Source organism: Cygnus olor, chromosome 13 (assembly GCF_009769625.2).
Source record: "Cygnus olor isolate bCygOlo1 chromosome 13, bCygOlo1.pri.v2, whole genome shotgun sequence".
NCBI classification, from domain to species: Eukaryota; Metazoa; Chordata; class Aves; order Anseriformes; family Anatidae; genus Cygnus; species Cygnus olor.
Genome location: NC_049181.1, coordinates 15,099,716 through 15,124,966, shown reverse-complemented (window position 1 = coordinate 15,124,966; position 25,251 = coordinate 15,099,716). Strand labels below are relative to the sequence as shown.

Sequence of the window (25,251 nt, the reverse complement as noted above, 5' to 3'; positions counted from 1 at the left end):
GGTGTGCCCGTCCCACCTGGGGCCAGTTGCCCCTCCGCAGCGCAGGGAAGACCTGCGGATGCAGGGGACATCCCAGCCCCAGCGTCCCATGAAGGGGTTGGCCAAGGAGGCTGAAGGGACACAGGGAGGGGGCACGGCAGACAGGCAGGGGACCCTCCTCTTCTGCCCAGGGGGGACACCGAGCCCATCAGCAGCACTGGTGGTGGGCACCAGGGCGCGAGGCTGGCACCCCTCCCGGGGGCCCTGGGCAGGGCAGACACTTCGAGGAGGTCTTCCTTCCTCCTGGCCCAGCTAGCAAGCCCCGAGCTGCGCCGCTGCAAGCACCTCTCATGTGACCGCTGGCTTCCTGTGCGCTTCCCGGCCTCAGTGCCGGCGCCTCGGTACGTGCCCTGCCAGGCGCTGCTCCAGCGCTGTGCTCTGCCCCGGGGCCCCAGCACCATGCTGCGCCGCAAGCCCTCCAACGCCAGCGACAAGGAGCCCTGCCACAGGAAGGTGAGCGCCCACCGGACCAGGCTGCCCTGGGGGTCCCCGCAGAGCCCAGGATGCCCACCCTCCACCAGCAGGACCTGGGGCAGGGAGGATGGGGTGATGCGGTCTGGGCATCTGGGGTGGCCGTGGGGCAGAGCCCCTTGGGGCCCGGGGATGGCACTGCCAGCAGCCAGGCCCTGCCACCAAAGCCACTGTCGCCTTGCTTGCACGGTCCTTGCTTGCAGCTGCCCTGGCCCACGCCCTGCTCTGGCCCTGGGACACACGGCTGCAACCCAGTGCCCCCGTCTGCTCCCAGCTCACAAACAGCAGCAGGCAGGCAGCATCACATCCCCGAGGCGTTGCAGGCAGCAGCAGTGACCGCAGCAGTGGGTCGGGGATGCTCAGACCCCCACGTTAGTGTGGGCGCAGGCAGGGGGACCAACGGGACCGGCGGGGCTGTGCCAGGGGGCAGAGGCTCCCCCACCCTGCTGCTCCCCGCGGTGTGGGCGACCGCTGCCATTTCCTGCCCAGGGAGAGGATGACGGCGGTGCCGCGCGGGCTGCCGGGTGCACAGCTCCCAGCAAGGTGTCTGCGGTCGAGGCAGTGCAAGGCTGCAGCCCCGTCACGTGTGTCGGCTGCTTCCTCCAGCAGTCCTGCACCGGCACGGCACCGGCACAGCACCGCCAGGCCCGTGGCTGTGGCAGATGGTTCTTGCCAGCCACCATGTGCCCAGGAGGGGGAAGGCCCCACTCTGGGAAGCTCCCAGCTGCCGGGGGAAATCTGGGTAAAGCATTCCCCTGGAGCAGGGGTGTCCCGGAGAGCCCGGCAGGCCCCCGCTGGGCATCCCCTGCCCAACCCGGCCGCACCCGCTGCTCTCACTTCCCTCTCGCTCCATTTCTGCGGAGCTCCTGAGGGCACGGCGCCCGCAGGGCAGCCGGTGCCCCCCCAGAGCTCGCGGTTTGCTCGGCGCTGCTCTAGCGCCGGCTGCTCTTGCAACACCGGCTCCTCCCCGCCGCGGGCCGATCTCGCAACGCTCCCAGGCGAGCGGCCACGCAGCGAGGCCGGGGTGGCAACCGCAGTGTGAAGAGGTTTCAGCTCAAGGAGATGCGAAGGAGACGCAGAGGGTTCAAACTGCCTGGGTCTGGTGGGCTGAGCGGCACTGATCTGGGAGCGGAGCAAAAATAAAGAGTAATTGATGCTCGGTTGAGCTGACAAAAAGGAGAACTAGGCGAGGAAGGCGCAGGTCTGTGGTCAAGGGCTGGGAAGGGCTTCAGGCACCTCTGATGCATGCAGGATCTTGGGGAGCAAGGGGGGAGGACCTCATGCAGGAGGCGCAAGGAGCCCTCACCCCTCTCCATCTGCCCCCAGCTCTCCCTCCAGCGCTCCAGCAGCTTCAAGGACTTTGCCAAGGCCAAAGTCAGCTCCCCTGTGGCGAGCGAGAAGGAGTTCAATCTGGATGAGAATGTGAGTGCCCGTCCTCACCCACAGCCCTTTCCTGAGCCCCCTTCCCTGAGCCACCAGCCCTACTGGCAGCCCAGGTGCTGTGGGGCAGCCTCAGGGGCTTGCAGCAGCAGCACCGGCCAAACCGTGCCTGGCTTTGGGGTCCTGCTCCCCGGGGAGCCCTGCAGCCCCAGCGCGCCCTCCCCGCTCCTTCCCCCCTCCAGATCCCTGAGGATGAGCCCAGCAGCGCTGCCCCCGAGGAGGCGGCGCGGAGCAGCGGGATGAAGCTGGGCAAGAAGTGGCGGGCCGTCATCTCCCGCACCATGAACCGCAAGATGGGCAGGATGGCGGTGAAGGCGCTGGCCGAGGGGAAGGTGAGCAGGGTGTCCAGGGGTGCAGGGCCACAGACCCTGCTCCCTGGCACCAAGCCCGCTCCCCCCGGCAGGCAGAGGCGGAGGAGGAGGGGTCCCCGTCCCCACTGTCCCCAGCCAGCAGCACGGAGGAGCCGAGCCACGAGAAGATGCCCCTGTCCTACCTGGAGATGGAGGAAGACGCGCACCCGGCCATCAGCCGCCAGCTGTCCAGCGGTGAGCACGGCCCCCAGCCGGCCCCCAGCCCCTCACCCAGGACCCTGTCCTGACCCCCCCCCCTCCCTCTCCCCTCCGCAGGCAGCGAGGCGTCCAGCCCCAGCCCCAACAACCGGGACAGCCTGCGGCTGGAGGAGAGCGGCCCGGCCTACACAGGCCCCTTCTGCGGCAGGGCCCGCGTCCACACGGATTTCACGCCAAGCCCCTACGACAAGGACTCGCTGAAGCTGCGGGTGAGCCTGGGGGCTGGCAGGGCTGGGGACGGCCCTGAGGGAGCGGGGTGTGGCGGTGGCTCCTTCATCCCTGCTCCTTCCTTCACACCCCTGTCGTCTTTGGCCCAGAAAGGGGACATCATCGGCATCATCGAGAAGCCGCCCGTGGGCACCTGGACGGGGCTGCTCAACAACAAGGTGGGCTCCTTCAAGTTCATCTACGTGGACATCATCCCCGAGGAGATGGCCCCCGCCCGCAAGAGCCGGGGCCAGGGCAAGAGCAAGCGGCCCAAGCCCAAGACGCTCCACGAGCTGCTGGAGCGCATCAACCTGCAGGTGAGCGACGGGGACCCACAGGGCACCCGGGCAGCCCAGGAGAAGCGGGGAGGGGATGTGACGAGGAGCAGAGCAATGCAGGAAGATGAGGATGTCTCATCCCCACCCCCCCCCGCCCCAGGAGCACACCTCCACCCTGCTACTGAACGGCTACCAGACCCTGGAGGACTTCAAGGAGTTGCGGGAGACCCACCTCAACGAGCTGAACATCACGGACCCCCAGCACCGCGCCAAGCTGCTCACGGCTGCCGAGCTCCTCCTGGATTATGACAGTAAGGGCTGGGCAGGCGGCAGGGGACGTCCCACGCCGTCCCCGACGCTGGCTGGCGGGGAGTAGCCCGGGCACCCGCTGATGCTTTGTCCTCTCTCCCCCAGCAGCGAGCGAGTCAGAGGAAGGTGACAGCTCTGAAGCCCAGCCTTCGCCCTCGGAGCCCAAGGGGGACATCCCGCGGGACTCGGGCTGCTTCGAAGGATCCGAGACCCTGGACGGCAGCCGGGAGGAGGCCGAGCTGGCAGGCCCTGAGGGGCAGCTGGGGGCTCCGTCCCCAGCAGAGTCCTCCTGATCCCCCAAAGCGCTTTGCCGGCTCTGGCCCAGCAGTGGACAGGAGGGGAAGCTTGCCGGGGTGCAGGCAAGCCCCAGGGATGGGACCCCATGGCAGGACCTGCTCTGCAGGCGGGCTCAGCCCCCGAGGTTTGCTGCCCCAGGATGTTCTGCACTGCCTCACACCACTGCCCCACGCTCACTGTCCCACGCAGTGGGTGCTCCGGACACCGCGGGAGAGCCCAGGCGATGCCGCAGGTCTGCAAGCCGGGGCTGGGCCGCCCCTCCTGGGCCTGCCCCATTTTGTCCACAGCTTCAGGAGCTCCTCCAGGAGCCCTCGTTGGCTGGGCTGAGCAAACATGAGCGCAGGGGAGCCTGCAAGGACAGGGATGGCACGGACAGAGCACACCCACTGCTGAGCGGATGGGTGCAAGCAAGCAGAGGCACCGAGGAAACGCCACCAGCAGCAGGGAGGGTGCCGCCTTCCCCCATCGACTTCCTTGCACAGCCAAAGCAGACAGCGGGAGGCTGCTGGGAGAGCTTCAGCCAAGCCCTGAGAGCAGCCCAGCCTCAGCAGGAAGGCTGGGGTGAGAACTGACACTCAGCAGCCTGCTCTGGAAGGGATCGCAGAGGAGCGGGGCCGAGCACCGCGCTGCCCGGAGGTGGACGAGGCTGTCCCCAGGGCCCCACAGGATGGCCCCCCTGCAGACAGGCAGGTGCCCCCCTCCCAGCACCGGCTGCCCCCCAGGCAGGGGAGCTGCAGCGCTGCCAGGGCCAGGGAGCAGGAGCTGGTCAGGGAAGGCACCAGTAGAGGAGCCCACGGGTAACAAACCCCTGGGCTCGGTGGTACCGCAGCGCTCATCCGGCCCCAGCTCTCACAGCTGCACTCATCCAGCTCCAGCTCCCGCACCGCGCCAGACCTTTGGGCCCCAAGTTTGTTCCTTTGCGCTTGATCTCAATAAAGGCGTGCTCTGGCCTTCAGCCTGCTTCCTACCTGCCCCAAAGGCCTGGGGAAGAGAGCCAGGGAGGGAAGCAGCGTCCTTTCAGTGAAGCTGCAGGTAGTTCAGCATCCCAGGACAGCCTCCTGCTGCAACCCATGGCCCCCGTTGTCGGGGACAGCAGGACACAGGTAAGACAAGGGCGGGCTCGAGCACACTGTGGATGTGGGAGATGCAGAGGCTGGAAGGCCCCAGGGGACGGAGAAGGAGGCAGCCCGCTTTGGGAGGCATAGACAGAGAGAGGCAGAGGCTACAGCTCAGCCATTTTCCAAACCAATTAAGTTTCCTTCATTGTTTCAAAAAAAAAAAAAAAAAGAAAAAAAAGAAAAAAGAAAAAAGAAAAAAGAAAGAAAAACCAACCCTCACCCTACCCCCACTTCCTTCACAAGAACCTGAACAGAGCAGACAGGAACCACAGGTGCAGGCAGCATCCGTGACGGCCCCAGCAGGCAGCACTCGACACACCGCATTAGAAAATAGATTAGTAAAACCAAAAAAATACACTTTTTTCGCAACGAGTTTGAGATTTGGTCAGTAGCGCGTTGGGGCAGGTGGGAGAGGAGGGGCAGTTCTCGCTGCCGCGGGCTGTGCACAGGACCGGCGAGGGCACCGGAGCCGGTCTGGCCGTAGGGTGTCAGCGGCTCCAGCCCCGCGTGGTGGGACCCAGAGCTCGTTCAGGCGCTGGCAAGGAGCAGCTCGAGCAGCTGCAGGGCTGCTCCCCCGGCTCTGTTCCAGGGCACGGTACTGAAAGCAGCACGATGCGGGAGGGCACGGAAGGAGGAACACGCTGCCAGGCGGAGAAGCGAGCTGGGCCGCCCCTGCAGGGCCCTCCTGCGACATCTCCACCCGCCGTCCATTTGCTGCGTGTCCACGGGAGGCAGCAGCACCGAGCACACCCGGCAGGGGATGGAGAGCTGCCAGGGCACATCGCGGCCTCCCCTCCATCTCCAGCCTCTGCAGGGGCCGGCAGCGGCCATCGGCAGACCCCGGGGAGGGAGCGCTGCAGTGGAAGAGGAGCCCACGGCACAGGGGTTTCCACCACCGCTCGGCCTCTCCTCCCTCCTCTGCTGGGGAGGACACCACGCAGCCAAGACGGCCGGCAAAGCCCGGGGGAGATTCAAGGCTCTGAAAGCCAGCCAAGGATGGCTGAGAAATGCAGGGCAAGGGGCGGGGAGGGGACACGGGACACGACAACATGACACAGAATCGGGGCCGAGGTTGCGCAGAGCAGCGGCCAAGCGGCGTGCCACAGCCCAGCGGGGAAGGGCGGGAGAGCCCGTGCTCGGCGCAGGCACCCGGGAGCACGTCCAGCCCTGGCACAAGTCTGGGAGGCAGCAACGCAGGCAGGTCCTCCCCTGCAGCTTGGCACACCCTGCGCACAGCCACGCTGTGGCAGGCACGGGGCAGAGCCGAGCAGCAGGAAGACGGCGCTGCCCCGCTCCTTCCCCCAGCCCCGTCCACGTGAGCTGCAGGGAAGGACGCGAGGGAGGGCCCACGCCACGACTGCTCTCACACCTGCTGAGTCGCGTGAAAAGAGGGAGCAAGGGAAGGAAGCTACTTTAAGAAACACCGCCAGCAGAATACCTTCCCAGTTTTTTCGGCCCTTTTGGCACCAAAATGTCTCCTGACAACCCCTGCCACGTTAACCAATAAAACAATGCCACAGATTAGAGGAAGGAGGGAGGAGGGGAGAGAGGACGTTACTGCCATTAATCACTTTCTCCTTCCCATCAGGATTCCTCAGCAGCAGGGAGCAGGCCGACCCTAACATCGTTTCTGAGCTGCTTGACCACAAGTCATCAGGTCAGTCAGGGCCAGACGGAGGGACAGCTCAGGCCACCAAGCCAGTATTTAGCGTTGAGGACAACCTGCAGAGCAAGAGGTCCTGCCTCGGCCTGCAGGGAGACCAGCCCCGGTGGTGGTGAGCGTCCCTCAGTGATCACGGTGGGCTGCTCGTGCTCGTTATCCTTTGCCACCATGCATGGCCAGCGCCAGCCCACACCACCTGCGCATTGAGATGAATAATGACTAAAGCAAAACGGCCATGAGGAATCATTTGCCTGCCATCCAGCCCATCTCCTCCTCTCCTCAATCACTTCCAGCTTTGATTAGACAAAACAAGAAAGTTCTCCCTTTCAAGCAGAGGCTAGTGCTCTGCTTGCCCAGCGTCCTGGGATGGGAGCTGGAGCTCCCCAGTCGTTAGCTGCTTTTCCTCTGGCATCTCAGCTTTGCTCAGGGACGGCACAGGGACCTGGAGAAGAGAAGACAGCAATGACTTGGCACGAACACGCAGAGTATCTGTGCACAGAGATGTGGCCCAGCTACCCTGCAGCCCCTGCCTCCAGCCCCAGGAGCAGAGCTCTCAGCTGTGCTTGGGAAAACGGGAAACAAGGCCTGCAGGGGCCTCACCAAGCAGGCAGCACATCGGCTTCGTGAAAATCTGGAGCACTGGACTGCTCCAGCAGTACTCTGGTCTGTTTGTGCTAGAGAAACAGGCAGCTCACACTCCAGCAGGAGCGGGCCCAGCCCCTTCACACCGTGTTCACGGAACAGTTTAGGAAGGAAAGGACCACCAAGGGTCTCGTGTTCAACCCTGCCCTCAAAGCGGAGCTAGTTTCAAAGACAAAGCAGCAGCCCGCTTGCACCCCATCCAGAGGGGATCACTCACGGCACTCGGGTGAGGAAGGCTGCCGTCCTTCTGCTGAGCGCTGCTCTCCTCTTCCTGCCCACCAGGGCCCTGAGCAGCAGTGGGCTCTTGAGCGCTGGACCCCCGTGTGCATGTCTCCTCCTGAGCTGTGCTCTCCTCCTGCTGCAAGATGCCCCGTCTGTCCAAGACGCTGAAAGAACAAAATCCCACTGTCAGAGACCCGCACCTCTTCTGCACCAGCTTCTTTCTAGCAGAAAAAATGCTGGCGGAAGACAAAAGTCAAGGGAAGGCGTTCCCCCCTCCAAAAACAGGCTGTGCTCCGCCCAATCCTAGTTAACTCCTAGTTAATCTTAGGAGTGCCTACATTCCTCCTGGGAAAACCAAGCCCCCCAGAGAGCAGCCCAGTTCAGAGGGTGGGAGCCCACCGAAACAAGCACCCTGAGCTTCCTCTACATACACTGTCCCAGGGAAGGGAAGTCACTCCTCCACTGCTTCCCAAAAACACACGGCGTTAGGGACCGCATCACACGCGTGAATCACTGGAAATATGCAAGAAAGGCAACAAAAGACCTTCCTCCCCAGAGGATCTGGCTCTGTCCCAAGAGACTTCCAGAAGCCCTCCACACACACAGCGCTGGCAGAAAGGCAGCCAGGTCTTGCACCCAAGCAAGGAAAGCTCCACGGGACCCCAGGCTCGGGGGGACGGGGCAAGAATGGCGGGGCAGCTCCTCAAGAGCGTACCTGGGGGGCAGAGGTCCGCAGAGCACCTCACAGCAGTTCTTCACTATGTTGCCATGGCTGTAGGGATTCTGCACACGGTTTTTCCCAGTCCAGGAACCCTTGATCTGCAACGGACAGGGCACAAGCTCAGGTCTGCTCCACCAGCCTCAGCATGAGCAGGTCACGTCAGCAAGGTGGATGCCGCTGTGGCAAACAGAGGAAGCGAAGAGGAACAGGGGTGGCTCAGGGGAACAAAGAGACTGTACTTACGTCTTCGTTGGTTGTCTGATTCAGTGCCACCAGGAAGGTGTGGAACCCAGTTAACCCCACCACCGACCACAGGGTGAAGAAACAGATGAGCACCTCCAGTACAGTGAGAGCAGTTAAGGACTGGGGACCAGGCAAACAGTCACACCCGAGCTGAGTCACTACATTCAGCCCTGCTTCTTCTTCACCTAGACAGTTCTCTGTTTCACCCCCCTTCCAAAAATCACAAAAATTGCTCTTTGTCTTGTAATCAAGGAGGCAGGGGGGTGATGCCCTGGAAAACTCAGCAAAGCCTAAGCATCAAGACTTCAGTCCCCCCATAATGCAGCTTGCACTCCCCCACCAACTTAGAAGCCAACCCTTCTGGCACTGGGGAAGGATATGTCCCTGGGGTTTCCTTCAACGTGTTCAGAAACCCAATCTTCAGAGATTCTGGCAACACAAAGAAAGAGGCATTTGGTCTGTGGGAGACCGCATCAAGTTCATTTCCCTTTCCCATTCCATCAGTTCTGGGTCAGGAACACCATCCGCATCCTCCCTCACCCTCGGCCAGCCCAGCCACCCACCTCCCCACAGCCAGACTCACTTAGTGCTACGTAGACTATGTTGAAGGTGAATATGTAGATGGTGAGGAGTGAGAGCGAGAGGATGAAGAGGTAGAAATAGCGGTAGTTCCTCTTCCCCACGCAGTTGCCCACCCAGGGACAGTGATGGTCGAAGCGCTCTGTGAAAGTGAAGATGGAGATCAGCACTGCTTCCAGGTGCTTATTCCAGTGCCCTGAACTCAGAAACGTACAAGGCTGACAAGGACCCTCTGGGCCACTGAGTCCACCCCTCCGCTAGCTCAGGTCCCTGCATCAGAAGGGGCGGTGGAAGCCAGGTAAGAGAGCGCAAAACTCTTCCATTGAGTCAGTCGGCGCATTAAGGTAGAGTTTAAGAGCTTCACCCCATGCATGTCTTCTCTCCCACAGACCTGAGGTATAATAGCTTCTATTAAAGCTGCACACAGGTTGGCTGAAGGTCTGGGAGTTCAGCAGTTCTCATCTAAACCGCATGCTGCTTTACTCCTATCGGGATCATTAGAAGGTTCAAGAGACTGCGTAAGTGCTCAAAGGGCTGGGAACCTGTACTGAAGGAGAGGGATCCAGAAGAATGGGATTTCTTCCTCGAGAAGGGATGCCGAATATGAGCTAATTAGGGCAGGCACATACAAGGGCTAAAAGAGCTGCTATGGTGGGCGGGGGGCTGGACAAAAAAGGGGCACTCGGTGAAAGAGCATAGTCTCCAAGATGGTGCAAGGAGCTGCTTTCACAGAAGCTGCAGCTCTCCACTGGAATCCTCTAGCCCAGCAAGGCCAGCAGGTCAGTGAAACTCAGAAGTGGACTCTGCATTTACACGGATAATTTAGACTTATATTAGACCAGCTATTGCCAAAGAGATGCTGGCAAAGACGAACCATCTGGCTTCAGGTTCTGAGCAAATCTCAAGCTCCTTGGGCTTAAGATGAGGCAGGCCGTCCCCATCTGTTCAGACAACACCATTCTGGACTTCCTCCATCGCTGCTGGAAGCATGCGCAGTATGAGGCAGGATACGGAGCGAGACCTGCTGCAGCTCTTCGCTTGCTCTCCTCCAAAGGCTCTCACCTAGCACCCAGCTGCAGGAACAGCCCCAGCCCTTTCTACTCACCCACACAGTTGTCACAGATGCTGCAGTGAGAGGCACGGGGCGGACGGAAGATCTTACATGTGTAGCAATACTTCAGCTTTACTATCTGGTTGTTGATCTGGAAGTTCTTAATCCGCGGGGGCGGGCGCTGACCCTGCGGCACGGTCCCATTTGTGGCCTCTGAGAGAGGGAACCAAGCAGAGATCAGACCTGCTGCTACAACACAACAGGACGAGAGCTACAACTCTCCTCCTTGCTTTTTCTACCAGATGGATCAGAGCCTGCTGGGTCTAGAGCCAGTGGCTACACCTCTGCTCACACACTCCAGAGCCAACTTGGCAGCTTGGAACTTGGAAATGAGGTGCCAGAGCTTTCAGGAGCGTAAGGGGAGAAAAAAAACCACCAAAACAACAAGCAGACCTGGATCCACCAAACATCCTCTCTCCTTGCTGGACCAAAGGGCCTGCGTCAAGCTTCCTGCACCCCTTACCAAGAGCAAACTGAGTTTGTATGTACACAGCTACAAGAGAGAAAACTGCATGAAAAGGTTCCCGGAAAGGAACATTGTACCAGCTGAGACTCGGCCAAGCAGAATTAGCCAGTAGGCAGTAAGATGCTCAGTTTGGGGCCATTCCCACTTTTGGGGGTCGTGCCCCCCAACAGGGACAAAAAGGCTCTGCAGAGAATCTAGACTATACCAAAACCACCAAGGCTTTTCCAGCCACCACCCGTTCAGCTGCAGCACTCACCAATCTCCATCTCAATGAAGGCCGCCTCATCGGGCAGGGCTCTCGGGATCACCCCGGGATCACTGAAGCTCGTCCGCAGGAGCGTGGCCATGGCAAACAGGAAGAGAACTGCTGCAAACACGGGGATGGCTGGAGAGAGCTGGACTGCCAGGTACCGACACCTGTAAAGGAACGTCAGGAGGCAATCAACCAGACCTCAGCAAGGCCTGCCTGCGCCAGGGTCTAAAACCCTGGCAAGACATCAGAGCGCAGACTCTTCTGAGCCCCGTGACACCTGCAGAAGACAGGCTGCTCAACGCTTCCTTCTGATCCCTCCACCACAGGGCAACATCGCTGGGGCAACTCTAGCAGCCGGCTAAGACCAGAGAAGTACCACGGTTTGAACCAGCCAGAACACGGTATATGTTCCAGCATTTCATTTTGTTTCCAGCTCCTGTCTTGCTCAGAGTCGCAGGTGACAACAGAAACGCAACCAGCCAGCTAGAGGGATCTTGCCTAGAAGACATCCACGGCAGCAGCTGCCAAGGACGCAGCTAAAGGAGAAGCACCAAAGCCTTGTCTGAGAACCCACCACCAGAGCCAGAGGGCATGGACCGGAGCGGTGGGAATCTCTGGCTGTCCCCTCAACGGGCAGCATCCAGTGCCACAGAAAGTACCTGCCACGGATTAACCGCACCCTGTGCTTCTCAGCAATGGTCACGTACAAGTGCAACGTGCGTGTGCAACAAAACGTCAGGCTTCCTTCGGCTTTTCTGAGGCACAGGACTCAAAAGCTCCAGATGAAGCGGGAAGTCTCTTCCCACGCCTGCCTCAAGATAACATCAGCTTAAGAGGACACTCAGCCTGAAGACTGTTTAGTTTATAAACACAGAAAGGCCCGAGGAGAAATTCATGTTGATAATCCTGTTGATTGAGGTGGTACAAAGAGACAAAGGAGAATAATCTCATTATGCCCCATGATACTCCTGGACACCCATAAATGTCTCCATGGGCACTTCAGCACAGGCCACGCAGAAGGCCCGTACAGAAGTCATGGTTTAGAGTGGCATCAGGCCAATAAAAAACAAATTTTTACCTCGGTTTCTTTAGAAAACCCTGCTTATGATGGGGTGACGGTCTTACACAGCTTTCCTCTGGTTTAACCCCGCCTGAACCCCCCCACGCTCGGGAATTCCACCTCTCCTCGCACATCTCATTTCTTCAGCTTCCTCCTGATGCCTCTGAGTCCGCAGAGACGGACCCAGCCCAGACCCTTGCTCCCATCCACTGCTGTTCTCCAGGAAAGCATAAGGCTGCTCTGGTGAACGACACAGGATTATCCTCCGCAGTGGACTTGTCATCCTAAACAGGGGGATTTCTACGACATCCATAGCATTAACTGTTTAATTCTGGATAGCCTTCACACCCACAGCTTCTCTGAAGTTTCTAGCTCCAACTGCTTCCTTTGCAGCAACAAATTCTGCGTACTCACCACCCACTGCAGGACGGCTCACCGGACTTTAATTTGCTGTTGCTTGACTCCAGCAACTATCCTCTGTGTGCAACGAAGTAGAGAGACCACACACGCGCACGCCCCGGGCCATACACTACGGTATACTTTGGCCACTGCGAGGCACGGGGCCCGTCCCCCAAACCACCGTGGTTAATTTTAGACACTACAAACGCCGCAGTTACTCAGAACAACACAACCCTTGGAGCCGTCCACGTGCAAAGCGCTCTCTCCTTTTGCAAAGCCAGGCTGAACAGTCAGAGGGCTGGGCTTACCGCCTTAACGCAGCCTAAGATAACTTTGCCTTCCCTCTGTAAGGACAAAGTCTAGCTAGCGAGCTGCAAGTCAGCCAGCGATTAAACAGCAACCTTGGATCCCGTTTTGGGAAGGAATATGGTTTATTCCCGCAAAAGCTGTGCACGGTCTGCCTCCAAGGGCTGCAACTTGACCCTTGTTCAGCTGACATGCCGGCTTTTATAACCGCTGTAACAACAGGAACACATTACAGGCTTAGAAAAAGGATTCGTGAACTGCGTTAAAGCTGAGCTGAAACCATGCCAGGGCTCCCAGCCTCAGATACACGCTGACACCTTCAGAAGTTTCTTCAGCGTGCCACCAGCAAAGAGATTTATTACCTTCGAGCACGCGATCCGCTCTGGGTGTGCTCTGCCAGGCACAGACCCGAAAGCTTTACGCAGCAGCACCTGAGAACAAACGGGATCAGCCCCTGCATGGCCTGCAGACGAGCGCCAGCATGGGACGTGCCCCGCTCCCTGGGCGTCTTTGCAAAGAAACCAGCCCTTTGGGGAGGCACACGCGCCCCCAGGCACAGCGAGAGGAGCCTCCAGGCTGACGCTACTGCACTGCGGAGCGTGGTGCGGGAAGGGGAAGAAGCCTGCAGTTTTAGGAGACAGAAGACGAGCGCACGATTGTCCTCTCCGCTGTGGCAAGGGAAACGGCATTCTCCAGCCTCTCTCCGGCTCTTCCACTGCGGCACAGGCACGGGGCAGGCCAGGCCCCCGGCTCAGGAGGAAAAAGAAGCAACCTCAGGTATCCGGAGTGCCCTGGAGTCTTCGTTCTACGCCTCGTCTGCAAAGTGATTAAGCGCAGTAATTCATTTACACTGCTGAGGAGCTGATATTTTAAAGATCCATTGTTTGGGAGAGCTGAGCACCAACAGAGACACACTGTTGGGATGTGAGGATATTGCTCCTCCTCCCCTCCCAGGGCGATATCTGTGCTCTTGAGCATTTTGCCGTCTAATATCAGACAACAGCACTATCACAATGCACGACGGGGGGAGGGGGGAGGCTCAGACAAAGGGATCATTACAACGGGGAAGGGGGGAGCAGCAAGAAGCAACAGACGGAGGTGCAGCGAGTGCAAGGAGCGCGGACTGCTCTGCTGAAGCTTCTGAGGCCACTGGAAGCTCTGCTGTACCCAGCACGTTAAGCAAAGTCCAGGGGAAGGGGAAAATGAACGCGCCAGCGCTGAGCAGCACAGGACTCGGCCGGGACCACCAGGCCGGGCATCCCACCTCTGGGTCCCTCCAGGGCTCAGCACAAGCTCTGGCGTGACGTTCATTTATACCTCGCTTGCAAATCACCCGTTTAACTTCCACGAACCAACGCACACCCACACCACGTGCTCACCCTGAACGCTGTCAAAGCAAAGAAATACCCTCACCAACCATCTAACCCTCACCAGAGCGCTCAGAGTCACCTGCAACTCCCAGCCCTGGGAAGACTTCCAGGAGCTGACGTGCCGACTGTCAGCGTGGAAACCCCATCCTCCGAAAACCTGCGTAACGGCTGCACTGCAGTGCCGCAGGCTCGGGGCCCCTTCACCGAGCTACGCTCGGGCTCAGCCAGAGCTGTGGGCAGGGTCCGTCCCCACCGATCGGCAGCGACGTGGAAAACGCTCGCTACGGACCCAGCCCAAGCGCACCGCGTGTTTCTGAGCTGGCAGAACCCGGACCTGCACGGACGCAGCAGGGAGAGCAAAGATGCCTCCTGTACAGTGCAAGAGAAAGGGCAGACAGCCCAAAAGCACGGGAGCAGCCACTGTGCACAGAACCAGCTCTGGGTGCCAACAAGCTCGACTCTATCAAGAGAAGAAATAAGAAGAAGCACCGATCGGCTTCTGTGCAGCTTTTGACGACGTCTGAAACGGACCTACGCAGAGACAAAAGGCATCTCACGAGCACTTCCTATTAGTGCAAAAGCTTTGGGGTTTAGGAAAGAAAATTAATCAGAAGGCGAAGTCGCACAAAGGGTCAGCCTAGGTTTTCCGATTTATCAGAAAACAAACAAAATTCAATCTCTACATAGCTAAGGATGTAGAGAGAAAAAAAAAAAAGATACACGCGCTTGGTTATTGGAAAAGCAAACAGCAGCCCCCTCGTGCAGCCAGGAGCCTGGCATCGTAGGCACTATCTTGCCTGTAACATTTACAAACGTCTCGCTTGTGTCGAAAAGCTGAAGACAAAAGAAATGGAGTTCTCTCGCGGCCGCTTTGGAGAAGCGAGTGCCTGTCACTTCAGGAGAGCCGCTACAGCTGCACTGGCAAACTGGAAAGAGAAACCCCCGGCAGCCAGAGAGGGGATACCCCAGCCCCTCATCTTCCGTCCCACAGCGATTTCACCAGGGCTTCTCATCGTGTCCAGACACCACGGGCACGGTGAGACAGCTGAGCGCCCTCACACAACAGCCTATGCACCCAATAAACGTGTAAAACGACGCTAACGGGCTATTAAATACGATTTCACGTGACACAGTTACGGTCAGAGAGCAGACCCAATTAAACCCAGGCCTCGGGGACCAGCCTCAGCCTTGAAGCAGCCGCTTTCTGCCGGGGTGGTGGCGAGAGGCGCCCTTGGGCAGAGCGCTCGGAGGCTGCCGGGCACGTCCCGAGAAGCCAGCGCAGCGCCTCTGCTTTATCGGGGAGGGAGGAGCCGACCTCCAGGTACGGCGCCAGCAGCTGGGTCCGTCCTCGGGGCCTCCTCCGCTCCCCGACAGAGGCACGGATGCGACTCCAAGACCGCAGCTCCGAGGCGGAGAGAAGAAAAACAGCCAGGTTCCCGCACACGGGGCCGAGCTGGCTTCGGAGCGTTTAAGCAGAGATGCGGCAGATCAGGCGGCAGCACCGGAGCCGCCAGCGGCAGCCACAACAGAGAGGCTGTCATTTCGCGGCCGGGAGGACTCCGTCAGCGAGGAGCGCGGCAGCTTATCTCGTGACGTGCGATGCCAGTCACCACCGGCTCTACGGCGAGGGCGTTTGTAATCAGAGCCGGGCCGGCGCAGCCCGGAGGGCGAGGAGCAAGCCGTCGCTGGCTCGCGTCGCGCGGCGAGGCATTTGCTGGCTTGAGGCATCCCCGAGCCTTGCTTAGACAAGGTGTGACTGCGCAAGTGATTCAGCTGAATGGAACAGGCACTGAAAACACAGGCACCCCTGCAGTTAGCGTACGAGGATTGAAAGGACTCCTCCACCCACCCGTCTGCTGCTCTCCAGAACCAAATCCTAACGACCCAAATTGTTCCTTCGTGGAACAAACTTCACAGGGGAAAACTGAATTTCGGCGCAAACGCCAAAGAAATGGCCACAAGCTGAAGTGAACGGGTAACACGCCCGGCAAAAAGATTAAAGCCAAGACCCTCATGCAACAGCACCCTGACGCAGGCAGAAGGCACAAAGGGTAGCCAGGCCTCCAGCAGCCGAGCCGACTGTCTTCTCAGCACCGTTTGTGGAGCGTTTCTGGTTTGGAAGACAGCGTTTCATTCCTACCCCAAATTCAAAAACCCACAAACAAGCAATTTCACAACAAAGCTACCTCGCTCAGACAGGAAGCATTAAGACACAGCGCCTTGAGACCATCAAGTCAGCATTTCAGATTTCTCCAACCTTTCCCTCACCTCCCCAGTCAAAACCACTCATCAGCAAACAACCCAAAATCACAGACGATTCTGCTCCCCGACGCACAGCTCCGTCACGCTGCCGGGGCTGGGAACGCAGGCTCGGTTCCCGCTGCCCCACAAACCGCAGCGGGGCTTGCAGCGGTCAGCGGCGAGGGCAGACAGGGCAGAGCGGGACGCGGCTCCGCTTGTCCCACGAGGACAGGCTCCGCAGGGAGCGCGAGCAATTATCCCTCGCGACGAGCGTTTCTGGAGTGGTAACACTCATTCCTGCAAGGCAGGAAGCCTGAGTGCCATTTTTCGGATGTGAAATAAAACAAACAAACAGCAGTGTCATTTCTTACCCGTGAATTCAGGCTGAGTCAGGGATAATTTTGGCTCTTCAAGCTGGGGAACCCCAACACCTTGCGTTACGGTTGCATGACGCCCGTCTGCGAAGCTACACAACGACTAAGCAGAAAAACCAGTCTTGTACCTGACGTTATGCACCTCATTGCTTCTGCTGGGACGTGGCAGGCCTCCGCAGGGCATTCCAGAAAGCCCTTTGCGAGGCTGCCAGCAGTATCCGCTAGCAAGGAGGGCGATGCTGGACCAGAGGAAGCAGAGACAACTTCCCTGGTTTGGGGCAGATGCCTCGGAGGCCAGCGCACGTGCTGAGTGCTTTATAGACCTGGAGGAAAAACCAGGGCTTAACCAGCCAGCAGGTTCTTCCTTTTGCCTTCCTGGCTTAAAGAGCCTTTGTGTTACCCAACACCACTGAGGACTTCGCCTCCCCAAGATCAAAACAAACATGCTGACGGAGACCGAGGGAGGGAAGTCTCGTTGTCGTTCAGGCTGACCCATCTCCGGACCGGGCAAAAAGGGGCTGGCCTGCCCTCTCCCCACAACACCAGCACTATTAGCCGAAGCCTTGCGATTTCCCGTTTTTTGGTAGCTCGCTTCTCCAAGCAACTCAAGGAGCCGGGAGAGTTATGGGGAAGCTCCTGCTCTTTTGGGAGCACCTGGGATTTCGGCTGCAGCCCCCCAGGCTGCCGACCCGGGACCAGACCTGACCTAAAGGGGCAGGCAGGGCCTCCCCGGGCGCCCGGCCTCGAGCAGAAAAGGGGCTGCTTCAGCCCAGCATCGCCGCAGCGCGTTGCCCAGCGGCTGCCAGCTCGGCGGGACCAGCACTCACCCCCCTCCCCGTGCCAGCAGGCTCCGTGCCTTCGGCTGCACTGCTTCCCCGGCAGCGTCGCCTCCCCGAGCCGGGTGGCTCCACGCAGGGAGGTGCTCGGGCCGCGGGTCCCTGGACCGCTCCGTGACCATGGGCCCGGCGTCCCGGGGGGGCCCGGAGCCCCGTGAGGGCCCGGCCTCGCCCCAAACCCCTGCCGAAGGGCGAGGGAGAAGCGCCGCGGGGACTCACTCGAAGGCGAAGAAGAGGGCGCAGGTGCCGAGGATGAGGAAGAGCGTCAGGTAGAAGATGCCCTTCTGCCGGGCCATCATGATGCGCCCGTCGCAGCAGAAGGTGTTCCTGCCGGGCAGCTTCTCCCATCTCCGCACCACCTTCTTCTTCTTCTTCCTCGCCACCAGCACCGACATGGCGGGGCCGTCACTGGGGCTGCTGCCGCCGCTCGGCCGGGAACCGCCGCAGCCGCCGCCGCCGCTCCGCTGCCCCCGGCATCCTCGGGGCCCGCCTGGGCCGGGCTGGGCTGGGCGCTGCGGGAGGGAGGGGGGGGGGGGGCGGGGAGGAGAGCACGGGGCTCAGCGGGGGGGGGGGTCGCCGTGGCAACCGCAGCCCCCCCGGGGTCGCCATGGCAACCCGCCGGGAACGGGGAGGGGAACGGGGAACGGGGAACGGGGAACGGGGAACGGGGAAAGGGGAACGGGGAGGGGGGGGGACAGGGCGCGGCCAGCACCGGCCCCGCCGGGCGGCACCGGGAGGAGGGAGAAAGGGGGGAGGGGGGGGGCGGGGGGGCGCTCACCCCCGTGCCGGTGCGGGCCGGGCCGCGCCGCTCCTGCCCCAGCGCCGCGGGAGGGGCCGCCACGCCCCGCGCCGCCGCCGCCGCCGCCGCCGCCGGGGGAGAGGGCTCGGCCGCCATTGGCCCGCCCGCGCCGCTCCTCGCGCGCCCATTGGCGGAGCGCGGTGTCGCTCAGCAGCTGAGGCCCCGCCCCCTCCTCCTCCCCGCCCCGGTCCGGCCGCGGCACGGCCCCGTTGCCCCGGCAGCCGTGACGTCACGGGCCGGGCGGAAGCTTGGCGGGCGGCGGCGTCGGGCCGGGGCGGAAGCGGCGCCGCTCGGCGGCCCGTCGGCGCGCTTCCGGTGCCATGGCGGAGGAGTGGCTGGGCGTGGAGGCGGCGGGCAGCGGCGGCGAGGAGGAGGTGAGCGGCGGCGGCGGGACCGGCAGCGCCGGGCTCCGGGGTGGCACGGTGGCGGGGGCCGGGACCGGGACCGGGGTTGGGATCGGGGCCGGGGCCGGGCCCAGGCCGCGCGGTCCCGGCCTTCGCGACCGCGTGCGCCGCTTAGCAGGGCCCGGAGGATGGCGACCGGCGGCACCGGCAGCTCCTGGAGGCGGTCAGCGCCCTGTCCGGGCGGAAGCGGTGAGCCCCCAGCCCCGCCTCGCCCCCCTCCCGCCGCCCCGGGCTCCTCCGCCTCGGCCGCGGCACGGGGAGCCGCCGGCGGCAGCGCTCGAGGAGCTCTCTCACCTCCCGCCCTCTGCTTTATTCGCTTTTCCCGCAGGCGGAGGCTGGCGGAGCGCTCCGAGGCCAGCGCGCAGGCGTCCGAGTTCAACGTCAGCTGTAAAGGTGAGGGCCCCTCCGGGGGCTCGGGGCTCCCCCCAGGTTTTCGCCCCCCGGGAGGTGGTCGGATTCTCCAGGCCGGGCGGAGGAGGCCGCCCGGGGAGGTGCCGCGCTGGCTGTTCGGGCTGAAGGCGTCGCGGCCCGTAACAAACGGCACCAGAGCTCGGAACGCTGCCCGGCTCGGTCGCGGTGTGTCCGTGTCGATGTGCGGGATGACCTCACGTAGGTGCCGGGGAGAAGCTGGTCCTGGCTGAGCTCCTGCAGCCCATCCGTGCCCAGTCCGCCCTGAGCAGCGTGAAGAAGGAGCTGAGCAGAGCGAAGCAGAAGAAGGCCGTGGAGCTGCCCCTCAGCAAGGAGGAGCGGGAGAGGGTACGCGGGTCCGCGCGGGTGGCGGGCAGCAGGGGGAAGAAGTTCCAGCCGTAAGGGGCGGCTGGATTGAGCCCCCGGGTGCCGCCTACTTCTCTCTAAGGCTGCCTGGCTTTCCTCGTTCTGCAGGTCAGCTTCTCTACTCACCCTTTTCCCTTCTCGCTCCCGTCTGCAGGTCGTGAGGGAGGCTGCCTACGTCAAGACCTCCAAAGACGTTGGCAAATGGCAGCCGGTGGTCCTGCAGAACCGCCGAGCGGAGCAGTTGGTTTTCCCTCTGAAGCAGGAGCTCGTGGCGGTTGCCCCCCTGGAGCAAGTGGTTTCGGCATGGAAGGTGGGGGCTCTCACCCCTCGGGTGCATTTCTCCTCCCCGCTCCTTAGCGCTCAGCGCGTGGGTTGAGCCTGCTGGTGCCCCGTCTCTGCGCTGAGCCAGGTGCTTGCTCACGGGCCTCAGCCACCTCTGGAGGTGGAGGAGGGAATTAGGTTGCCAAATAGTGCCCACCTGTAAGTCTCGGTCATGCTTTGGGCTTTGAATCCGAGTTCCCGTGCGGGCCGTGTTGCTTGGCAGGAGAGGCTCCCACCCCTGGAGAGCTTTCCCAGGTCAGGGCAAGGTCAGATCCCACCAGGCTCCTAGCTTAACAAGCACCACTTCCTCCGCCCGGAGCTCCCTCTCGGTTCATCTGGACACGGCGTTGTGGGGCCTGGGACTTCTGCTTGCTTGCGCCCTCCCATGGGCCTGCTCGAGCATCGGAAGGGATGGGGAGATCTGTGGGGGTGCTGGCTCCTGCACTGCTCCTTGTTTCATCCTGTCTTGCTGTGCGATCTGTCCCACCGACAGCCACGAACTCCCCTGGAGCAGGAGATCTTCGGACTGCTCCACAAAACGCAGCAGCCCATCACGGACCCGCTGCTGACGCCGCAGGAGAAAGCCTCGCTGCAGGCAATGAGCTTGGAGGAGGTGGGTGATTCTTTTTTTTTTTTCACTCCTGTGCTGGCCGTGGTGGCCTCTTCCTTTGCGCTTGCCCTTACGCTGCGCTCCCTGGCAGGCCCGGCGGCGGCGAGCAGAGCTGCAGAAGGCTCGGGTCCTGCAGTCCTACTACGAAGCCAAGGCTCGGCGAGAGAAGAAGATCAAGAGCAAGAAGTAAGACTCTGACGTTGCTGGGCTCGGGGCGCTGGGGCCCGGTGCGTGGGGACAGCTGAAGGGCGGAGGAAGGCCGAGCGTCCAGCTGAAACGTTGCCGGGAAGCTGTGCCGCCCGAAACGGCACTGCCTTCCTAAAGAGGAGGCTGGGTGCTCGCGCCAGGAGGTCTCAGTGCCTGCCCCCTCGTGCCGCAGGTACCACCGCGTGCTGAAGAAAAGCAAGAGGCGCAAGGCCTTGAAGGAGTTTGAGCTGCTGCAGAAGTCGGACCCTGAGGCCGCCTTGGCAAAGCTGGAGGAGCTGGAGCAGCTCCGGATGGAGGTGCTGCTCGCTTGCCTCTCCCTCATCCCTTGGGAACTCGCCCTCGCTGGGGGTGCTCTTTGTGATGCTTCCTCTTCCTCTGCCTCAGGAGCGGATGAGTCTCAAGCACCAGAACAAGGGGAAATGGGCCCGCTCCAGGGCCATTATGGCCAAGTACGACCTGGAGGTGAGATGGAGCTTGGGGAAGGGGAGAACAGCTGAGGTGGGGCAAAGAAAGCGGACACGTCGTTTCTGGCCTGTGTTAGAATTGTCTCAATCCTTTCCCAGGCCCGCAAGGCCATGCAGGAGCAGCTGGCCAGGAACAAGGAGCTGATGCAGAAGGTGCGGGTGGAGCTGCCCGAGGAGGAGCCAGGTGATGTGCCTGAGGAGGACCTCACGTCTGTGACCGTCCCTGCGGGTGCCAGCAGAGCAAATCCCTGGATGCTGGGCAAGCCCAGTGACCCAGCCAAGGAACCTGAGGTGCGAGAAGGTCTTGAAGACGCTGCAGTGCCTGGTGCTGTAGAGAGCAAGGAGGAGATGTCGGAGGAGGAAGAGGAGGTGTCGGAGGAGGAGGCCCTGCTACAAGACTTTGAGCAGAAACGGCACGCGCGGCAGCGGCGGGCAGGGAGCCCTGAGCAGCACGGTGAGGAGCTCGCAGCCCCGCGCGATGTCTGATGCGCTGCAGGGCTGGGCAAATGCGCGGTGGGTCGCGAGGGCTGTGTTTTCTTACAGCTGCCCTGCTTTCTTCCCTCCCTGCTCATGGGGTGGCTGTTTTCTTCTCTGTTGCCTTGATGCACAGGCACTGATGAGACGGAGGCAGTTTCTGACCCTCCGGGGGACAGCTCCGTGCACCCCATCTGTGACGAGGAGCAGGTGAGTGCAGGGATCGAGCCGCCTCCCCAGGCCCAGGAGGAGACCCTGCTGTCAGAGCAGCTGGACCGCGTGCAGACGATGGAGGACGTCGAGGCTCTGGCCTCCAAGGAGCCCTTGGAGGAGCAGGAGAAGCCAGCGGCTGCGGGAGCAGAAGAGCGAGCACACCAGCAGGACAAAGGCAGAGCTGGGGCCCGGCCTGCCAAGAAACCGACAGCCGAGAAGAAAATGATTAGCCTGCGGTCCGTGCTGTCTGGAAAGCCCCAGGAGATTCAGTGCCCCAGCCTACCCGTGGTCATGGAGGAGGAGGTGAGCGGGACGGGCCCGGTCCTCCTGGGCCAGGAGCCGGCTGGCTGCCGGGCACTGACTCCTGTCTCCACAGGAGGGTGGCATCGACCAGCGGGGGGTGATCACCGAGGCCTTTGCCGGGGATGACGTAGTTGCCGACTTCCACCGGGAGAAGAGCAAGGCGGAGCGGGACGCGAAGCCCCAGCCGGTGAACTTGGTGCTGCCGGGCTGGGGCGAGTGGGGAGGCACCGGGCTGAAGCCCAGCGCCAAGAAAATAAAACGGTAAGCGCGCACGGGCTGCGGCAGCGTGCTTCAGCCCAGCTCCAGGGCCTGACGTCTTCGTCTGCCCCCGGCAGGTTCCTGATCAAGCCCCCCCCAGCACCTCCCAGGAAGGACCAGCACTTGCCCCACGTCATCATGAGCGAGCAGCGCAACATCCATGCGGCGGCACATCAGGTGGGTGCCGCGCCGGCTCCTGGGCTGGCCTGGCATGTGGCCCGTCCCCTAAACTTCCTGAATCCCCGCCTCTGAAGGGACTTTAATTTCCAGCTCTGACAACCCTGAGCGCAGTGGTAGGGGGGGAATTTACAGGTCTGTTCCTTGAGTGCTGCTGGGCCACCTGTCCTGGAGCGTGGAGCGAGGAGGTCGGCAGGACGGGGGACTGGGTGCATGGTGCAAGCTGCCTGTGGTGCGGTTGGAATCGGTGTCAGCGTGGGAAGAAGGCAGCGCCAGGGTGCTGGGCCAGGTCACTGGTGGTGCTACCCCCGCTGTGCTGTTTCCCTGCAGGTCAGCGAGCTGCCCTTCCCCTTCGTGAGGCACCAGCAGTTCGAGCAGAGCATCCGGACGCCCGTGGGCTCCACGTGGAACACACAGCGTGCTTTCCAGAAGCTGACCGCCCCCCGCGTCATCACCCGGGCAGGCCACATCATCCAGCCCCTCTCTGCTGAGGACGTCACCTCAGCTGGCAGCGGAGCCAAACCAGTGCTAGAAATCGCTCCCAAGCAGCGAGAGCAGTCCTCTGGCCGCCCGCACAAGAGAGTGCAATAGCTCCCTAGGGCTAGGACTGGCCCGCGCAGCGCTGGGGAGCAGGTGGAGGGGCCGTGCCCGGGGGCTTCCCTCCTAGGGAGAGGCTCCTGGTTCTGTCAAGGGCTTTTTAATGCTCCTTCCGCAATAAAACTGCTGGGCTGCCGTGGCTGCGCAGGCTGCGCGGCCGCCCTGGGGACAGGACAGCTGGTGCCCTCCTGCCTGTCCTTGGGGCCCGACGCGGGGCAGGGTGGCTCGTCCCGGTGTAACGTGAACAGCTTGCTGGGGGTCAGGCCCGCGAGGTGCAGCCTGGGGGTGGGAGCCTGAAGAGGAGGTGGAGCCACTGCCAGCACCATGTTAGCGCTGGGCTAGGTCTCTACCCCTTGTTTTTGTCTTCAACGCCACAATTTTTTACGTAAATAGTTGTCGTCTTGGCCGCCTTGGCTTTCTTGCAGCCTGCTGCAGCGAGCCTGGCCGCGCGGCAACGCTTCTCAAGCCCTCCTGCTGCCCCAAGTAACTTCTGGCCAGCTCCAAGGAGCACGGAGAGCGGGGCTGCACGGCTCTGCTGCCACTCCACGCGGGCTGGTAGCGGGCTCTGTCCCAGCGCAGCCGCCCAGCCATCTTCCTGCTGCGGAGTCCAGCCCCCCAGCTGGAGCCAGGCCCTTTCCAGAAGGCGGTGGCAGGGTGCTCAGGGTGTTCCCCTCCTGAGCACCAGGGATGTGGGGCTGTGGCCGAGGGCTGTGCCGGAGGGGCATAGTGAAACGGGAGCGGGCTGAGAGCCCTCCCGGCCTCTCCTCCCTCTTCCCACGTGTGCTGCGTTCGTGCCAGCTGGAGAAACTCCTGATCCTAAGCGAAGGAGGGACTTGAGGAGCTGCTTCTGTTCCCAGGAAACACGTCCCTTGAGCTGGGGACGCCTCCTCCCACCTTGGCACCGCAGCCAGGCTGGGTCCCGGTGTGTGTCCCTTGGGGCAGAGCCGTGCCACCGCCGTTCTGCCCTGCAGCCACGTTGTGCAGGGCCCTGTCCCTCGTCCCCCGCGGCTGGGGCACGGGCACATGCAGGCTGACGGCAGCCGGCCCCGCGACTCGCTGGCTTCCCCGACCCGTAAATACGCCAGGCTCTTCCGCTCTGCGCCCGCACCCTGCGGGGGAGGCTGCTTCTGCTCCGAGCCGGTGTGGGAGTCGGGGAGCCCGCTGTGCCCAGGACAAGGGGCCGGGCGCTGCCCTCTGCTTGTGCTGTGCCCTCGCTGGGCTCCAGCTGGTGCATCGCTGGCTCTGCGCGGTGCCCCGGGGCTGCTGGATAACGCTGGCCGCGGACGGGGGCATGGTTGCGTTGCTTTAGTCGACACGGCTGAAAAAAAAAAAAAAAGAAAGGAAGCAGCGATCGTTTCCGTGCCACGGCACTGACGAGCCCCTCGCTGGGCTGGTGGCCCCAGCTCAAACCCCAGCTTCCTTCTGCTCCGGCTGCCCGAAACGCTGTGGGAAACCTTCGCCCCCCGGCCTCTGGGGACGTCACCGGGGGGCCGCAGGGCGGGGGGCGGGGGGCAGTTCTTGTTTTTTTTAGTAAAACCTGAAGCGCCCTGAAGCCAGGGGAAGGCGGTGCCCGGCATGGGCTGCACGCTGCTCCTCCGCCTGCCTGCAGCCAGCTCCAGGCTCTCTGGCAGCCCTGGTGGGGTGGCTTCCTGGGGACAGCCAGGTCCCCGTGGCACTGCTGGAGCTCCCCGGCTGCCCCACAGCAGCAGCAATGCGATGGGGCTCAGGCCACTGTGAGGCAGCAGGACAGGACCTCCTGGGGTGCTGATCCTGGAGAGGATCGAGGTCACCGCACCCGAAATGGGCTCGTGTCCCCGCAGAGAGCAGCGGCCTTAAGGCTGTCGCGAGCTGTGACCGCCTGAAGCAGTGACCGGGACCTGCTGGCATACGGCCCCTCGGTCTGAAGGCAGCTTCGTGCCGGGTTTTGTCCGACGGGTCCTGCGGTGCGAGCACGGCCAATGCTCAGACAGCATCGAGAGGGGCCAGCTTCAAGCTGCAGAGCTGGGGGTGCTGCCTGGTCTTGCAAAGAAGGGCAGTGCTGGGGCGGACTGGGCTCGAACTGGGGCTTCAAGGATCCGGAAATGCTTCCAAAATAAATCCATAAAGCATTGGTGTAAGCTGCTTGGGATGAGTTACAGGAGAGCCCCAGATGCAGCCGCATCTCCTGCCGGCGCTTGGGGCTCGCCCGCTCCTGGTGCTGCCACGCTCCCCTGCCGAGAGCAGGTTGTGTCCCCCGGTGTCCCCGCAGAAATAAAATTGCAGGGCACAGGGATGTCAGCGCTTGGTTTTTAATTAAAAAATAAATCAGGATCTGCAAAATGCTGCAGGAAAGGGGGATGGCGGGGATGCCCACTGGTAGCTGCCACGGCAGCAGGGAGGAGACGGGGCCGGACACTCCCCGCTCTAATCCCCTTCCTGCAGCACGCTCATGCCCTG

The 25,251-nt window shown here is 62.0% G+C and overlaps 3 protein-coding genes across 5 annotated transcripts; 2 read left to right on the top strand and 1 right to left on the bottom strand.

Moving 5' to 3' along the window:
- The first annotated feature begins 14 nt into the window (after nucleotides 1-14).
- SASH3 (SAM and SH3 domain containing 3) lies at nucleotides 15-6,465 on the top strand. 2 transcript variants are annotated; one of them, XM_040572097.1, is made up of 8 exons: nucleotides 15-492; nucleotides 1,837-1,932; nucleotides 2,133-2,282; nucleotides 2,354-2,495; nucleotides 2,577-2,728; nucleotides 2,837-3,043; nucleotides 3,165-3,315; nucleotides 3,419-6,465. In XM_040572097.1, the coding sequence occupies exons 1-8, from the start codon at nucleotides 439-441 to the stop codon at nucleotides 3,604-3,606; spliced, it is 1,140 nt and encodes a 379-aa protein (XP_040428031.1). In that variant the 5' UTR covers nucleotides 15-438; the 3' UTR covers nucleotides 3,607-6,465. The 2 variants fall into 2 exon arrangements, with proteins under 2 accessions (XP_040428031.1, XP_040428032.1); XM_040572098.1 differs by having other exon boundaries at nucleotides 124-492; nucleotides 3,422-6,465.
- On the bottom strand, nucleotides 6,164-17,726 carry ZDHHC9 (zinc finger DHHC-type palmitoyltransferase 9). The gene is made up of 9 exons (XM_040572096.1): nucleotides 17,434-17,726; nucleotides 10,632-10,792; nucleotides 9,904-10,062; nucleotides 8,803-8,940; nucleotides 8,600-8,648; nucleotides 8,220-8,322; nucleotides 7,971-8,074; nucleotides 7,251-7,419; nucleotides 6,164-6,833 (listed from the first exon to the last, which is right to left on the bottom strand). The coding sequence occupies exons 1-9, from the start codon at nucleotides 17,607-17,609 to the stop codon at nucleotides 6,729-6,731; spliced, it is 1,164 nt and encodes a 387-aa protein (XP_040428030.1). The 5' UTR covers nucleotides 17,610-17,726; the 3' UTR covers nucleotides 6,164-6,728.
- Nucleotides 17,727-18,291: 565 nt separating this feature from the next.
- On the top strand, nucleotides 18,292-22,989 carry UTP14A (UTP14A small subunit processome component). 2 transcript variants are annotated; one of them, XM_040572095.1, is made up of 14 exons: nucleotides 18,292-18,387; nucleotides 18,536-18,606; nucleotides 18,746-18,810; nucleotides 19,031-19,173; nucleotides 19,346-19,501; nucleotides 20,006-20,125; nucleotides 20,214-20,308; nucleotides 20,502-20,625; nucleotides 20,714-20,791; nucleotides 20,893-21,247; nucleotides 21,404-21,783; nucleotides 21,857-22,044; nucleotides 22,119-22,218; nucleotides 22,549-22,989. In XM_040572095.1, exons 1-14 carry the CDS (start codon nucleotides 18,334-18,336, stop codon nucleotides 22,807-22,809), a joined length of 2,190 nt encoding a protein of 729 aa, XP_040428029.1. In that variant the 5' UTR covers nucleotides 18,292-18,333; the 3' UTR covers nucleotides 22,810-22,989. The 2 variants fall into 2 exon arrangements, with proteins under 2 accessions (XP_040428029.1, XP_040428027.1); XM_040572093.1 differs by having other exon boundaries at nucleotides 18,533-18,606.
- The last annotated feature ends 2,262 nt before the right edge of the window (nucleotides 22,990-25,251 follow it).